A 15,401-nucleotide genomic window follows, 5' to 3' on the forward strand; every position below is an offset into this window, starting at 1 on the left:
CTGATAAGGGATGCTGCCATTTCAGGTGGCAGATTATAGCTCACTGTGCCAGAATACTGGCCCCTAAATGTACATTTTTAATTTTATTCTATTCCTTGAACTCTTTGGAAGACTTTTACATATAGAAAACTTTAAAGACTCCACCAAAAAAATTTTTATTTATTCATTTATTTTTTTGACAGGCAGAGTGGACAGTGAGAGAGAGACAGAGAGAAAGGTCTTCCTTTGCCGTTGGTTCACCCTCCAATGGCCGCCGCGCCCGGCGCGCTGTGGCCGGCGCACCGCGCTGATCCGATGGCAGGAGCCAGGTGCTTCTCCTGGTCTCCCATGGGGTGCAGAGCCCAAGTACTTGGGCCATCCTCCACTGCACTCCCTGGCCACAGCAGAGAGCTGGCCTGGAAGAGGGGCAACCGGGACAGAATCCGGCGCCCCGACCGGGACTAGAACCCGGTGTACCAGCGCCGCAAGGTGGAGGATTAGCCTATTGAGCCACAGCGTCGGCCCCAAAACATTTTCAAACTAATGAATTTATTAGAATCAAAAGATATAAAATCAATACATAAAAATTCTTTGTATAGTGCCAACATTGTGATGTAGCCAGTAAAGCTGCTATCTGCAGCCATTCAAGTCCCGGCTGCTCCACTTCCAAATCAGTTCCCGGCTAATGTGCCTGGGAAATCAGCTGAGGATGCCTGAAGCCCTTGGGCTCCTGCACCCGTGTGTGAGACCCAGAGGAAGCTCCTGGCTCCTGACTTCAGACCAGCCCAGCTCCAGCTGTTGCAGCCATTTGGGGAGCCAAGAAACAGAAAAAAAAGCCCAGAAATAATTCCATGAATGTATGTTCAACTGATCTTCAACAAATGTGTCAAGAATACACAATAGAGAAAAGATAGTCTCTTCAACAAATGGCATTAGGAAAACGATCTCCATATGCAGAAATAAATAAGTAAATAATAATATTGGAGTCCTACACCGTATGCAAAAGTCAATGTAAAATGGATTAAAGACTTAAATGTAAGGCTTGAAAGCATAAAGTTACTAGAAGAAGACATAGAGGAAGGCTCCATGACATTGGGTGTGGCAGTGAGTTCTTGGATGTGACACCAAAACATTAGCAAACGAAAGAAGCTAATTATTAAACAAGTGGGACGATATTGTACTGAAAAGTTTCTGCACAGCAAAGGGAACATTCTGCTGAGTGAAAAGGCAGCCCACAGAATGGGAGAAAATACAGCATTTTATCCAGCAACCCACTCCTGAGCATATACCCAACAGAAAAAGCACTATTGCCAGCAGGTACCTGCATTGCCTGTTCATTGCAGTATCATGAACAATAACCAAGAAACAAAGTCAACCTATGTAACTTATCAGTGGACGAAAGGACAAAAAAATGCGGTACATTTGTGTGTGTGTGTTTGTGTATACTCACACATACATGTAAAAATATGTAAATTTTATTCATCCTTAAAAAGGAAGGAAATTCTACCATTTGCAACACGAATGAACCTGAAAGAGATTATTTAAAGTGAAATACGCTACACACAACTATAACTCCATGATCTCACTTATGTTTAGAATCTAAGAAAGCTGAACATAGAGACAGATAGGGGTGGTGACACCAGGATTTGGGTTTAGGGAGAAGATGTTAATCAAAGGATACAAACTGGCAGTTATGAGATGAATAATTATGATTTTATTTTATTTTGTTATCTTTAAGAGGCAGAAATACAGAGAGATGCCATATACTGATTAATTCCCCAAATGTCTGCAATAGCCAAAGCTGAACCAAGCCAAAGCCGGAAGCCAGGGATTCAGTGTGGGATGCGGTGTCTTCTGCCTTCTTAACTGCTAGGTCAAAACACGCCCCAAGATGAGTAAATTCTAGGTAATAATAATGTATTATATACTTGACATTTGCTGAAAGTAGATTTTAAATGTTAGCACAATACATACATACATAAAGACAAAAATAATTATAATTTTTAATTTAACAGTATTTCCAACATATTATATTAGCATACAATCAGTGTAAAGTATTATGAAAGTCTTCTACAATCTTTTTTTCATACTAATCCACCAAATTCTAGTGTATATTTTATACCTGTAGCGTATCTCACTTCAGACTGGCCCCATGGTCACATGTCATTAGTGGCTACTGTATTGGACAGCACTTGTAGAGGTTATTGCTAACATGTAGCTGTTCTGCTGTTCTATACCTGTGTGGTAGAGCATGTTCTGATTTTCACAGTCTCTGTGCTGTCCTAGTTGTTCAGTATCTTGATTGTTGCTTTTGAGTGCTGATAGAATGAGAAGGAGACCCACCAGGTTTAAATGATGTTTTCTATAGCCCAGTACTGTGCTGTTTTGTTGTTGTTGTTAAATATTCATTTATTTGAAAGGCGGAGTTACATACACACACACACAGAGGGAGGCAGGGAGAGATGGAAAGAGATCTTCCATGCACTGGTCACTTCCCAAATGGCCACAATGGCTGGAGCTGGACCCTGTCCAAAACCAGGAGTCAGGAGATTCTTCCCAGCCTCCCACGCGGATGCAGGGGCCCAAGCACTTGAGCCATCCTCTGCTGCTTTCCCAGGCTCAGCAGGGAGCTGGATCCGAAGTGGAGCAGCCCAGACTCAAACCAGTGCCCATATGGAACACTGGCATTGTAGACAGCAGCTTTACCCACTACACCACAATGCTGGCCCCTAGTACAGTGCTTTTAAATGTCAGTGATCACGAACAAACCACATGCATTTCCCTAAAAAAGAAAATTCTTGTTGGAAAAACACGGGACACCTCCTTCCTGTACACATGGAATTTTTGAACAGCTTCTTCCTGCCCTGCTAGTTTGCTGCCTGTGGGTCCTAAATCCTTACCTGGGGTCAGATAAGGGTAAATAGTGTATTTTGCTTTTTATATTTATTCAGAGTACTTTATCCCTGTCTTCTACCATAGATTTCTTCCTGCTACTTTCTAGAAGAGTCTGTATTTAATAGTAAGCATTTAAAAACTTGTTTGTTTGAGTTCCTGACCTGAGATGAAGAAATAAATTTTTTGAAGCAGGCTATTGAAGTTGTTTATAATTATGTACATCCAGTCCAAAATTTTTCACAGACTTATCATAAGTTATAGACTTATAATTAAATGTTGTCAAAAAGTTTTGTCTGAAAATTTAGACTGAAAATCCCAAGTCTGGAGCTGTTTGCTGTTATAAACACAGTGTTCACTGGAAGGCCTCACTCGTGCGGTGGGCTTTCCACAGCAGCACTCTGCCACTTGTGTCTTGTATCCCTACCTGAGGCACCGCCCATGCATCAGGCTGCTCATCTCATGGGCTGCTTCCTCCCGACCAGGTCCCTGTGCGTGCAGTGCGCATCCTGTCTGCTCTTCCCATTTCCCCGCAATCCCCTGTTCTCTGCTGTTGGCTTCACCCTTCTCTGTCCACGGTCAGTATTGTGTCATCTTCCAAACACCTGGCTTCCAAGTAGCTCTCCCCTACCTAGAGAACTGTGCGAGTGGCCTCATCCCCTCATTCTCTCCATGTGGAACCCGAGGCCTGGCAGGAGCCAGTAACTTAGCCCAGGTCTGGTTGCTCAGCGTTGAAACTCTCAGATTCGGAGGTGCTTAATCAGACACGCTCAAAATTTGGCAACAGAACTGGTAAGAGGGTTACTGATGGTACTCCCCATGTGCAGGTTCATTTGAACCCGGAATTCAGAAGTTCAAGTCCAGAAGGGACACATAAATGTTGGGAATGGAATCTCTTGGAAGATCACTGGGGAAAGTAGTTTGGAGCAAAGTTCTTTCACCACATCCTCAAATGACGCTTTAAGGATGTCCTGGAGACACTGGCCCAGTGTGACTGGCACTGGCTGTTTGGGAGCTGTGAGCCTATGACAAACAAGCTGTAGTGAAGAGGTCCAGGGCCACGATCCTGAGAGACTTCAGGGAATTCTAGCGCACTCAGAAGCACAGACATACAGATCAAACAGTTAACCGCGTGGCCTGCATAAAAATATTACTGTAGCAAGCTAAATTTTTATTCTACAATATATGAATTACATGTGGAAAAATATAGTGAAAGGTAAGCTTTCATCCCCTAAGAGCTAAATGTAGCCCCTTATCCAGAGAAGATTGTTCCCTTAGCTCGTATTACTTATCCTGGGTAAGCAGAAGCTTAACTTTTATATTCTTTATTTCGAAGGACTTTTTTTTTTTTCAGTTTTGCTGAACAGGAAACTCTACTCTCATTATCAGGGTGAATTTTCTTTTTTAATTTTTTATTCAGCTATGGTCAAAACCCTCACTCAAGGACAAGCTGTGTGACTCATCAGAAACAGGCATAGCCAAAGCCCCCAGAGCTGGAAGCCTTGTAGGCGGCACATTTTTGTAAGGTTGGCCTGTTTGTGGTTTGGAACTGGACATTTCATTTCTTGAGTTTTCTACCTAGAAAACAAAATAGGCGATATTTTTCTAAATGAGCTTTGTGAACTTTGAAATTAAATTTTGAGCTTAAGGAAGGTCTGGCTTTTGGCATAATTAAGATGCCACTTGGGATGCCTGGGTTTGAGTCCTGGCTCTGCTTCTGATTCCTGCTAATGTGTACCCTGGGAGATAGGTGATGGCTGGAGTACTTGGGTCCCTGCTAACAATGTGGGAGACCAGGACTGAGTTCCCAGCTCCTGGCTTCTGTCTGGCCCATCCATGTGCATGTCTGTTGCAGGCATTTAGGGTAGGAACCAGCAGATAGAAGATCTCTCTTCTTCTCTATCTCTCTTCCTGCATCTCTCTGGCTTTCAAATAATTTAAAATTTTTTTAACTTTAGTTTTTTAAAATATGAAAATAATAGTACAGACCTCGTTTAAAGAAAGGTTTTTGAGAGCTAGAGAAACCTGCGGAGTACAGGGAATGAGGGTGGTAGCAGTGTTTCCCAGGAGGAGTTGAACACTCCCCTTAACTACTCCCTTCCTGACAGCCTCCCTTCTTTTTTTTTTTTTTTTTTTTTTTTTCAATTTAATGAGCATAAATTTCCAAAGTACAGCTTATGGACCACAATAGCCTCCTCCCCGCTGTGTCTTCCCTCCCATCCACAACGCTCCCCTCTCCCACTCCCTCTCCCCTTCCCCTTCACATCACGATTAATTTTCAATTATCTTTATATACAGAAGATCAATTTAGCGTATGTTAAGTAAAGATTTCCACATTTTGCTCCCACACAGAAACACAAAGTGTAAAATACTATTTGAGTGCTAGTTATAGCATTGATTAAACACTTAAGAGTGATTGTGTATTAATTACAGAGTTCAACCAATAGTTTTAAGTAGAATATAAAATGCATCTTTTGTATTGTTGTGGCTTCCCCCTGACCTCCCTCCCTCCCGTGGCCCTCCCCTCACCCACTTCCTCTCCCATCCCGCCCTTCATCACGTTTCATTTTCAATTACCTTCATATACCGAAGATCAACTTAGTATATACTAAGCAGGGATTTCAACAGGTTGCACTCACACAACCGAACCAGGTATAGGGTATTGTTCGACTAGTAGTGTTGTTTTTGAGTTTCATAGATAAACATATTAAGGACAGAGATCCTGCGTGGGGAGCATGAACCCAGTGACTCCCGTTGTTGATTTAACAATTGGCACTCTTATTTATGACGTCAGCAATCACCCGAGACTCTTGCTATGAGCTGTCTAGGCTATGGAAGCCCCTTGAGTTCAGCAACTCTGAATTTGTTTAGTCAAGGCCATATCACAGTGGAGGTTCCTTCCTCCCTTCAGAGAAAGGCGCCTCTCTCCTTGATGGCCTGTTCCTTCTGACAGCCTCCCTTCTTAATGCACACTTCATGCATCCCACTCCTGGTCAGGTCACCAGTTGGGTCCTGCTGAGGGCAGTGGCCTGGCCAGTTGTGGAAAGGGCCCTCTTTCCTCTCAGAAGGACTGCCAGGGACTCTTCCAGGTGGGGAGGCAGGTTGGAGGCAGCAGATATGCCAGCCCCAGGTTCTGGGTCCCCTAGGCCTTGGGAGGAGGTGGGCCGGGCCAGTGGAGTGGAGACAAATGACACTCTCAGACATTTCTACAAACCCAGTTCTTTCCGAGCTCTTGCCTCCTCTGCCTATATTATTATGTAAAAGTAAGCTATTTATCAAATCTTTGTTTAAAAGTTAAAGTCACAGAGTTCATTTAGAGAACAAAAGAGCAGAAGAGGAGGCTCAATCCAAAGAATGGAATTGACATGGTCACAAAAATAGCCAGGAATACAAGCTGTACAAACTGAAAATGTATGGCATTTGCTGTATTTAGGTCATGGGTTACTACTGCATGTTGACACCTGATGTGGGAGTGGCTTGGAGAAAATCCCTCAAAAATTTCTTTCTTAAAGCTATGAGTCCCAGCGCTTCTATGTAACAACTGTGTTTGAATGTAGTTGCTTTCTTAAGTTAGCAGGTAGTGTAGGTGAGCAGAAGGTCAAAGAAAACCTCTCTGCCACTCAATGGTGCTGCCATTCCATAGAATGCAAAATAGAGATGAACAGTCTTTACTGGAATAAGCTGTCGCTTTAGAAGTGCTTTGTTTTGTGCGCTTTGTATTTGGTTTATTTGTTTTCCAGCATAGAGATCTAGAAGCTAAATGTGTTTTGCCGTGTACATGACATTATTGGTTTTCTGCTCATCTCCTCTTAAGATGCCCTTTTACCCTGGCTGCGTGAGAAAACTAAATGTCAGAGGGAAATGTATTCGGGACTTGATTGCTGGAGCAGTGAGGTCTGGATGCAAATAGAAAGAGTAAGAATCGCAGTGCAGCCTTATTTCTATTCAGGTTATCATGTTCATGTATCAGAGGTTGACAGGAAGTGCTCTTCCATTAAATGAAATGTAAAATGGTATGAAGGGCTCAGGAGAAAAGAAACTGTTCAATCAGATACATATAAATTTACCTGTGGATGTGATTAAACAACTTCTCAAAGAATTATCGGCAGTGGCATGGATTTTTTTTTTTTCAGCAAGCAATCAACATGCAACCCAAGTAGCAGCTTACAAAGCCTGAGACCCAGTATTCACCATTCGTCCCCAGTAGGCATTGCTACCAGTGAAAAGGAAGGGACGCTTTCTATACACTGGAAAGGATTTGTACAGTTAATTGAGAATCAGCTTAATAAATAAATATAGTAAAGAAAACTGGGTAGAAAAAGAAGTCATGAGCATCTGAGTTACCTTCAGATCTACACGATCACAGAACACTGATGAAAATAGCAGATCTTAAGAAAGACAGGAAGGGAGAGAGCTTGCTGAGTGGGCCACATCCAGGAAAATAGAACTCAGATGCTTACCCATGGAGAGCAGCCACTGCACTTGGACTGCATGGGAATCCCATTCCGAGCTGTTAATTTGGGCGGTGGATTGTGTTATGCAGTTACACTGCTAGAGATCTGTTTCCACTGTTGGGCATTCCCTAGGAGGACACTAAGCGCGCAGCTCTGAAATCATTGAGAAATGACCTGAGAATGGGTTTGCAGAGACTAAGACAAAGTCTTTAATGACATAATCAAAGGTGGCACAACCATCCCCAAACACACCTTCTTTTTCTCCCATTTTAAAGAAGGGCACGTAGTGGTAGAGAGGATGCAGGAGACCACTCCTGCTAGTGGCGTCGCCTACATCAGAGGAGCTCAGGCTTTATGCACCTCAGAGGTGGGGTGGAAGCCACTCTTCTTCTTCTGTGGAGGCGGTGAGCTCCAGCCCTAAGTAGGGCAGTCCACGTCTCAGTGCACGTGCAGGATTTGCCAGGCCTGGTATCCTGACAGCCAAGGTCAAGTGGACATAAGATGTGGCCAAGCCTTCCCAAAGTGTTGACCAAGCTCTGGCACCAGCAAGGTCAGACCTTGGTGTTTTTGTGGAAAACACGGGAACAGTGGAACACGGAAGGCAAAGCTGTGTCCTCAGATGGTGCTGAATTAGGCTCGTCAGGCATCTATACTCATGTTTTTATTTCTCAAGAATGTGCCATAGTCTGGACATCTGAATTATTATAAATATATCTTCTTCCAGGTATAGGGAAATTTATTTTCTCATATTTGTTATTCAGCATATGCTGTGTGTTGTCATTTGCTGGGAACACATCAGTAAACCAACACAAGGCCAACACCATTACAGATGCATCTAGTACTTGGGTCCAGGGCCAAAAGACAGCTTTTGGGAAAGTAAAATCTGAGCTGTTAGAAGAGAGAAGTTTTGAGGAAAACAAGGTTGTGAAGTAGGTGTCGGAGTTCTAGATTTCAGTGGCCAGAGGCCCCAGAGGAAAGTTGACATCTGAGTGGAGACCTGAAAGAGGTGAAGGAGAGGGAGGAGGAAACGCCCCCTGTGGGTTTAGGGAGGAATAGCTTTAAGGGCAGTGAGAATAGCAAGTACTAAAGGTCTCCCAGGTGTGTGCTGTGTTCACTGGCAGACTGTGATCCCAGGGGGAAGGTGAGAAATTAGACCTGAGAGGTGGGAGTACTGGGAGAGAAGGGACGCAGGGAGACCAGTCAGGCAGCTGTTGGAACAACCATGCAGGCGCTAGACCGGAAGTGGTGCAGGCAGTGAGAACCAGTGCAGTTCTGAATTCAAGGGGTCTTCAAAATGTGGAAAATGCGTGTTATGGAACTATGCATGGGTTTCATTTTTTTTATAAGTATCCTCATATGTTCTGAATGTATGGAAACAGGAGTTACTGACAGACAGAAATGTGGGATATTACAGAAAGAAGAATCAAAGCAAGCTTTTAATTGTCAAGCTTCCTTCTTCATAATTTAAGAAATATCTTCACCTTGTTCCCCAAATACTAGAATACTAAAAGTTACCTAAAATCTGAAATGGTATAGAACTGTCAGTTTTTTTGGATAGCCCTTAAGGGTCTCTTACAGACCAATGGATATCCTACATGATGCTTTAGGTAAGAACTGAGAGAACAGTATTCTCCACCCAGAAGATTAAGCAAATGACATAAAACTATCACTGGAAATAATAATTCAGTGACTAGCCATTGATTTACGATTGATTATGTAACTATAGTGTGGCCCATAGTAGAGTAATAGGTGTTAATAATTTGTTGACTATTTACAGAAAAATCCTAATAAAGCAATGTGACAACCAAAGCTTATTAATCAATAATTTTTACCTAAATTAAGCCTGGAGTTATATGTGCAACTCATCTGTTCTTTGTGATTGAGACAAAACTGAGTGTTCACATTTTATGAGTTAAAAATATTTTTGGCTGTAAATAATGGAAAACTTGACTACGTGTGAAAGCAGTGTAAACATTTCTAACCTCAGGAAAGTTGCAAGTGGGTGGTTGCTGGCTCCTCGGGGTTGCCATCAAGGATGCACAGTCATTCTGGATGTCTGACAAGCCGTCATGAGCACACTGGCTTTCTTGTTTCCATGCTTGTCACATCCTGGTCTCAGAAGGCTCCCGTAGCTCCAGACATGTTGTCTAATGCCTTTTATTGGATGACAAAAATTGCTTTCTCCAAAGCATCCTAGAAGACCTCTGCTTACAGGTCAGTGGGAAAATCCAGGCTGCATGGCTGGGAGACCAGCAACAGGGCGCAAGGGTTGTCCTGTATGTTCAAACCGTAATTCCACGTGGGGCTGGGCACATTGACATCCTTAATAAAATCCACAGTTCCATTGGCACGACAGAAGAAGCTATGCAGGAAACAGCCAACAGCGTCTGCTTGGTTGACACTATTTCAGTGTTGATCATCAAATTCTCAGCATCTTAGCAGGTACATCTCACCTCTAAAACATGATTTACAGGGGCCAGCACTGTGCTGTAGCAGGTTAAGCTGCCACCTGACCCCAGCATGCCATATGAGCGCCAGTTCAAGCCCCAGCTGCTCCACGTCCACTCCACTCCCTGCTGATGCACCTGGGAAGGCAGTGGAAGATGGCCCAAGTGCTTGGGCACCTGCCACCCATGTGGGAGACCTGGATGAAGTTCCAGGCTCCCAGCTTCAGCCTGGCCCAACCCTGGCCATTGCAGCTATTTGGGGGAACCAGGAGTAGAAGATCTCTCTTTTCTCTCTCTGTCTCTCTCTCTTTCCCTCCCTCACCCTCTCTCCCTTCTCTCTGTAACTCTGATTTGCAAGTAAAATAAATCATTACAAATACTTTTCTTGCTGTTTCTTTGCTTTTCCTTACACATGTGCTTTGAATTAAAACTTAAATTTCACAATTGGCCTGAGGAAAACAGATCAGAATCATGTCTTTTTTTTTTTTAAGATTTATTTATTTATTTGAGAGGTAGAGTTAACAGACAGAGAGAGGGACAGACAGAGAGAAAGCTCTTTCATCCTCTGGTTCACTCCCCAAATGGCCGCAATGACCAGAGCTGAGCCGATCCAAAGCCGGGAGCCAGGGTCTCCATGTGGGTGCAGGGGTCCAGGCAGTTGGGCCATCTTCCACTGCTTTCCCAGGCCATAGCAGAGAGCTGGATCAGCAGAGGAGCAGCAGGGATCGAACCAACACCCACATGGGATACCAGCACCACAGGCAGAGACTTAGGAGAATGGCTTTTTATTGGTCCACCAACAGTGTCAGAGGTCACCTACAATACACATTCATTTATGGATCTGTATTTTCATATCCAGAGAGGAAATACAGCTTAAGGGCATAGGTTCTGGAGTCAGATTGCCTGAGTCCAAACCCAGGGCTACTCTCTTTGTTGAGACAAAAAGTACTACCGGTGTGTGTAGGCTGAATGGATGGATGACCCACAATTAGCACTTGGGCACCCAGCACACGTCAGCAGCAACAGCCAAAGTGCAGCACCTTCACTTGGACACCAGCCAGACCCAGAGCAAATTCAGTGACTAGCAGCCTCTCTCCACTGTTGGGAGAGGCAGCGTGAACGGTAGCATCACACAACTGCTGACTTAAAACTGACATCTGTGAAACCCACCCCTGACTTGAACAATCTCTAAAAGATGTATAACCATAACAGAATTGGACTGCCTCTGTTGGGACAATTTATAACTGACGTGTTCGGTTAGAAGAAATCACTTTAGTCCTGTAGGTTCTTCATGGGTGGAGGCAGCGTAGTGAAAGAGTTGTTTTGACAAGAATCCAGGGTCCTTTTGCAATTTGCAGTATACAATAGTTCTGTGTAGTGACTCAGCTCAAATAGAAACAAAAGCAAAAAACAGTACCCTTGGGCTAGAGGAAAGCGGTCTCTGTGGTATTCTTATCAACTGTTCTTGGAGGAAGATATCCCAAGGCAGAGGAATCCAGCAGCCACTTGAAACATAGCGGGCATTCAATAAATAGTGGATGAGGAAGGAAATTGTGTTGGATGACAAAAGCATCAGAAAATGATTTCAAGTTTCGTGAACTTTCTGTTGTCCATAGTAGCCTGAGATGTGGCTAATCCCAGCAAAAGAGCAGTACAGAGAAACCCAGAGAAGCTTCTAGACAATGTTGCTGTCTTACAGGGCTCTGGAGGGTAGTCACCGTGGCATGATCCCACACACCGAGTCTTGTGGAGTTACAGGGAGTAGGGGAAAAAGTGAACGGCCATGTTCCCATGAGACGTGGGTGTGGATTCCGCCTTGGCCCCCTCGTGCCTGAGTTCAGGATGCCTGCTTCTTCCATCTACGAGTAGCCAACAGTTCCACACTGGCACTCCTTCAGAATCCAGGCAAATGATAACTACAGTTCTAATTTAATTTTTATCTAAATATGTGAATCAATGAGTCAGTCTCCTGTAGCTGTTGCCTCTCATATGCCCAGTAAGTGTCCACGCAGTGTGTCCATTGGGTGAAGGAGCAGGCCCTTTGCTTTCTCGAGGTAGTTAGCGTGCTGGGTGTGCCGCAGATCCGTGCAATCGTGAATAATGTGCTGACCGTCCTGCTGCTCTGACTTTGCCTTCAGAAAACCCGGTATGAAATCTACGTCAGCATCCTCAAAGAGGGAGGCAAGGAGCTGCTGAGTAACGATGAAAACGAGGCTGCCGGACTGAAGAAGTCACACTCAAGCCCGTCGCTGAACCCAGATTCATCCCCCATCACCGCCAAGGTCAAGCGCAACGTGTCCGAGAGGAAGGATCACCGGCCTGAGACACCAAGCATTAAGCAAAAAGTCACTTAGAATTCATCTGCGGCCAGGAAGTGCTGGTCATGGAGCAAAATAGGATTTTTCACGATCTTTCGGGTAATCCATGAATATATTAAAAAAAAAAAAAGTCTGTGACTAAATGGTGCATTAGTAACTTTTTCTATTATATATTTTTGTTAGTTTCTGTACAGACTGTCTTTGCTCTTGATTTCTTTGCTTTGATGATTTTTTTGCAACTTGATAACTAATGCACCTTTTTGTGAGGGGGAGGGGATCATGATTTCAGAATGAATTATGTATTCCTTCTCCTTTGGTTTTCTCTTGTTTGCACACTGCTCAGTTGTCTTATGTATTCTCAAATCAACTGTTATACCTTTTTTTAAGGTTAAAAAATTTAATCCATTGTGAAACACTTAACTGGACAAACTTTGTAGTTTAGTAAATTCTAGCCAGAGTTAATATAAGCCTTTATATGTGAACTCTTGCCCAGTCACAGAGGTGGAACTGAGCGCTCCCGATGCTCAAGGAAGGATGACAAGGCTGGGAATCAAGAGGTTCCAGTACCATGCAGCTCTGTGTGCATCTTCGCACTGTTGTTGAGCTCTGGCCCTGCTGGAAGCAGGGAAAGGGGCGTGCAGATCACAGGGCTGGAGGACTTAGGAGCACACAGCAGCTGGCTTCAAGTGTGGATTCCATTTCAGCCAAGCAGGGGGAAGCAGAAGTGGAGTCGTACTGCCGTGGAAGGTTGAGTGAAGCCTGCTCCCTGTGGGTTTTGTTTTCTACAGGATGGTGGCAGTAATGGGTCCCCGGGGAGCTGCAGCCGTAGACAGGTGTTTGTTACCTCACTCCCACAGGGGTAGACTAGGAATCCAGAATCATCTCTGTTGTTGGTACCCTTCCATCCAGGAATAGGTTCTTTTTAACTCTAACGTGTATGTATATATTAGGCATGGGTTATTTCCTGGTTGTAAGAATATTGGGGGTCTTGCTTCCTAACAACATGTTGAAAGTGGAACCCCGTTTTTTTCTTTCCTTAAATCATGACAAAATAAGGAGGAAAAAGAAGCTGCAGTTGCCAGGCAATGGGTGTAAGGCCGTAAGGAAGTGCTACCCTGAATTGTGGCTGGGAAACAGAAATCTGCTGGCAGCCATGGGAAGCTGCTTGGTCCATTTTTCATGACCATCTCTTGTGTAGCCACTTCACTCAGCTACTACCGAGCTTCCTCATAAAAAACATTTCAAGCTGCTCTGTTAACGTTGCAGGCACAAGCTTGTTGCAGGATAGTCCCTTTGAAATTCAAGGTGATCAACAGGACATTCTCTTACAGAGGAGGAGGAGGCAGTGTGAAAGTTCAGCCCACTCTGGCTTTAGAACTTTCCGATTCCCAAGTCTTGAAATTTTGTAGTCCTGAAAGTTACAGTCACCACAAATTCAGAACTAATGGAGTCACTTTGAATATTCTTTTTCCTCCTGTAGAAGTCTTCTCTCATCTACGCAGTTTATTAGTTTGACGGTACGATGACCAAAGAATCAGCTGCTCTGAGTGGATAGTGTGGTTCCAGTGAACTTGAGAAAGCCCGTTTGGATGTGGGGTGGTTTCTAGTGGTATATGATGATGATGTACTGGCCTTTACTTGCAGGAAGATTTGTCAGTGTTTACATCCTTCCCCGTGTACATGTCCATATTTGCAAGTGCCCAGAGAAGAGTAATCTCCCCCTAAGTTGTAGTTGCTTGCTTGCCTCTTGCGGTACTTTGAAAAAACTAGCTCGCTCGCTCTCTCTGTTTCTCTCTCTTGTTTAGGTAGAAGCAATGAACAAATTTCTGTTTCAGAACAGGAAACAATCAGGGCAGTTATTCTCGTGGCCCATGCACCTGATGCATTTGCATAGCTCCTTAATGAACCCAAGGTTTCCACAAGCAGGTTGTCTTTCTGCCTAAAATCTGAATTATCAATGTGTTTGTTTTCTGCATCAATATTTATTAGTAGGTGAGGAGAGAGAGGTACTTAGACCATGTCATCTATGGTTTGAATGTGTTTGCCTACAGTGTGTGTCTGCGTATAGAGAATGTGTGTGTGTTTGACTGATAGTCTGTAGTCTATGTTGAATGGTACCTTGCTACCGTATTTCTGGCATGGAGGGTCATATTGAAATACTACGATAGCATGTTCCTGTTACAGCACTCATTAAGTGTTCGCCCCGGGGATTTCTGGATGTGCTAAGAGATCATTGGATGATAAGGGCACTGTTGAAGCTGAGGAGTACCGCCTTGCACAGTTCATCTCATAAACAACTTCCAAGGTGTTCCTTTGTGAGCCGGGATCCCAGATTACCCCAGCATGATGCTGCCCATCTGTGTGGGATGGGCTCCTCCCCGGCACTCTGTAAGGATGTCACAGCAGATTGAGTTTGTCCCATGGGAGGAGCGCACTTCCTGAGCTGACCGCATCCGGAGAGTCTGGCCCGTGACCAGCCCTGTTTTCTTTTGTGGCCGTTGCTTCCATCTGGCATCTAGCCAGAAGAGGTGGAAGACGTTTCCTGGCACAGCTCCCCACAGTCAGGGCCCAGTTAATGGTACAGGGGCACGTGCTGCCTCCCTCTCCCTCGCAGGTACTTCACCCCTCCCCTGCCCCATGCCCGGGCCTCACCCTACCTCACTGCCCAGGAGTCTGGGATTTCTCCCTTTGTGACAAGTAATTATTTCTCATCACATAAATACCCCTAATAGGAACTTCTAGCTTCAAGGTCTTGATAGTCATCAGAATACCCTGGTGATGGTCTTACTGCAAAGTCAACCACAGAAGTAGCCCAGGTATAAAACCCGAGAGTACAGTGGGGTTTGTCCCCACCTTGCTGCTGGCTTTGACAGGGAGGGGTCAAGAACTCCTTGCTAGCAATCAGACTTCACTCCTGGCATGCAGAATGCTGCTTTTATTGCCAAACCATAGACATTTCTCAAAGGTACTTTAGGAAAAAAAATAATAACCTTTCACCTAACACCTAGCATTGCCTGATTAAACCAAGCAATATAGTTGTGTACTTAATTAATCTCACGTGCAGGGTAGAGTTCTCTGATGGCAAGGCACCTCCTGGATCATGTGTAAGCTTTCCCCTTGCTCTTAGGTGAAGAGGAGGGACAGCATTTTCCTGGGCAGTGCCTTGTTTGTAGCAGTTTCCAAACCCTCTGTGCTTCTCCAGCTGTAACCCTGACCTGGAAGGTGAGGGCCATTTCTGAGGCAGCAAGCGCCCGGGCCCAGGTTGGGGTGGGAGGGGGGAGGTCAGCTCTAGAAGAGGGAACCAGGGCCAG

General features: G+C 44.5%; 1 protein-coding gene across 12 annotated transcripts in view; it reads left to right on the plus strand.

Moving 5' to 3' along the window:
• Positions 1-14,434, plus strand: part of PSD3 (pleckstrin and Sec7 domain containing 3) — a 583,146-nt gene extending 568,712 nt beyond the window's left edge. For all 12 annotated transcript variants that reach the window (XM_008267258.5, XM_070047341.2, XM_051819334.3 and 9 more), the window contains one exon: positions 11,911-14,434. In XM_008267258.5, coding sequence (XP_008265480.3) covers positions 11,911-12,126 — 216 coding nt within the window. In that variant the 3' untranslated portion in view covers positions 12,127-14,434. The remainder of the gene's footprint in view (positions 1-11,910) is intronic.
• The last annotated feature ends 967 nt before the right edge of the window (positions 14,435-15,401 follow it).

Source organism: Oryctolagus cuniculus, chromosome 8 (genome assembly GCF_051225735.1).
Source record: "Oryctolagus cuniculus isolate XC-2025 breed Fujian yellow rabbit chromosome 8, ASM5122573v1, whole genome shotgun sequence".
NCBI classification, from domain to species: domain Eukaryota; kingdom Metazoa; phylum Chordata; class Mammalia; order Lagomorpha; family Leporidae; genus Oryctolagus; species Oryctolagus cuniculus.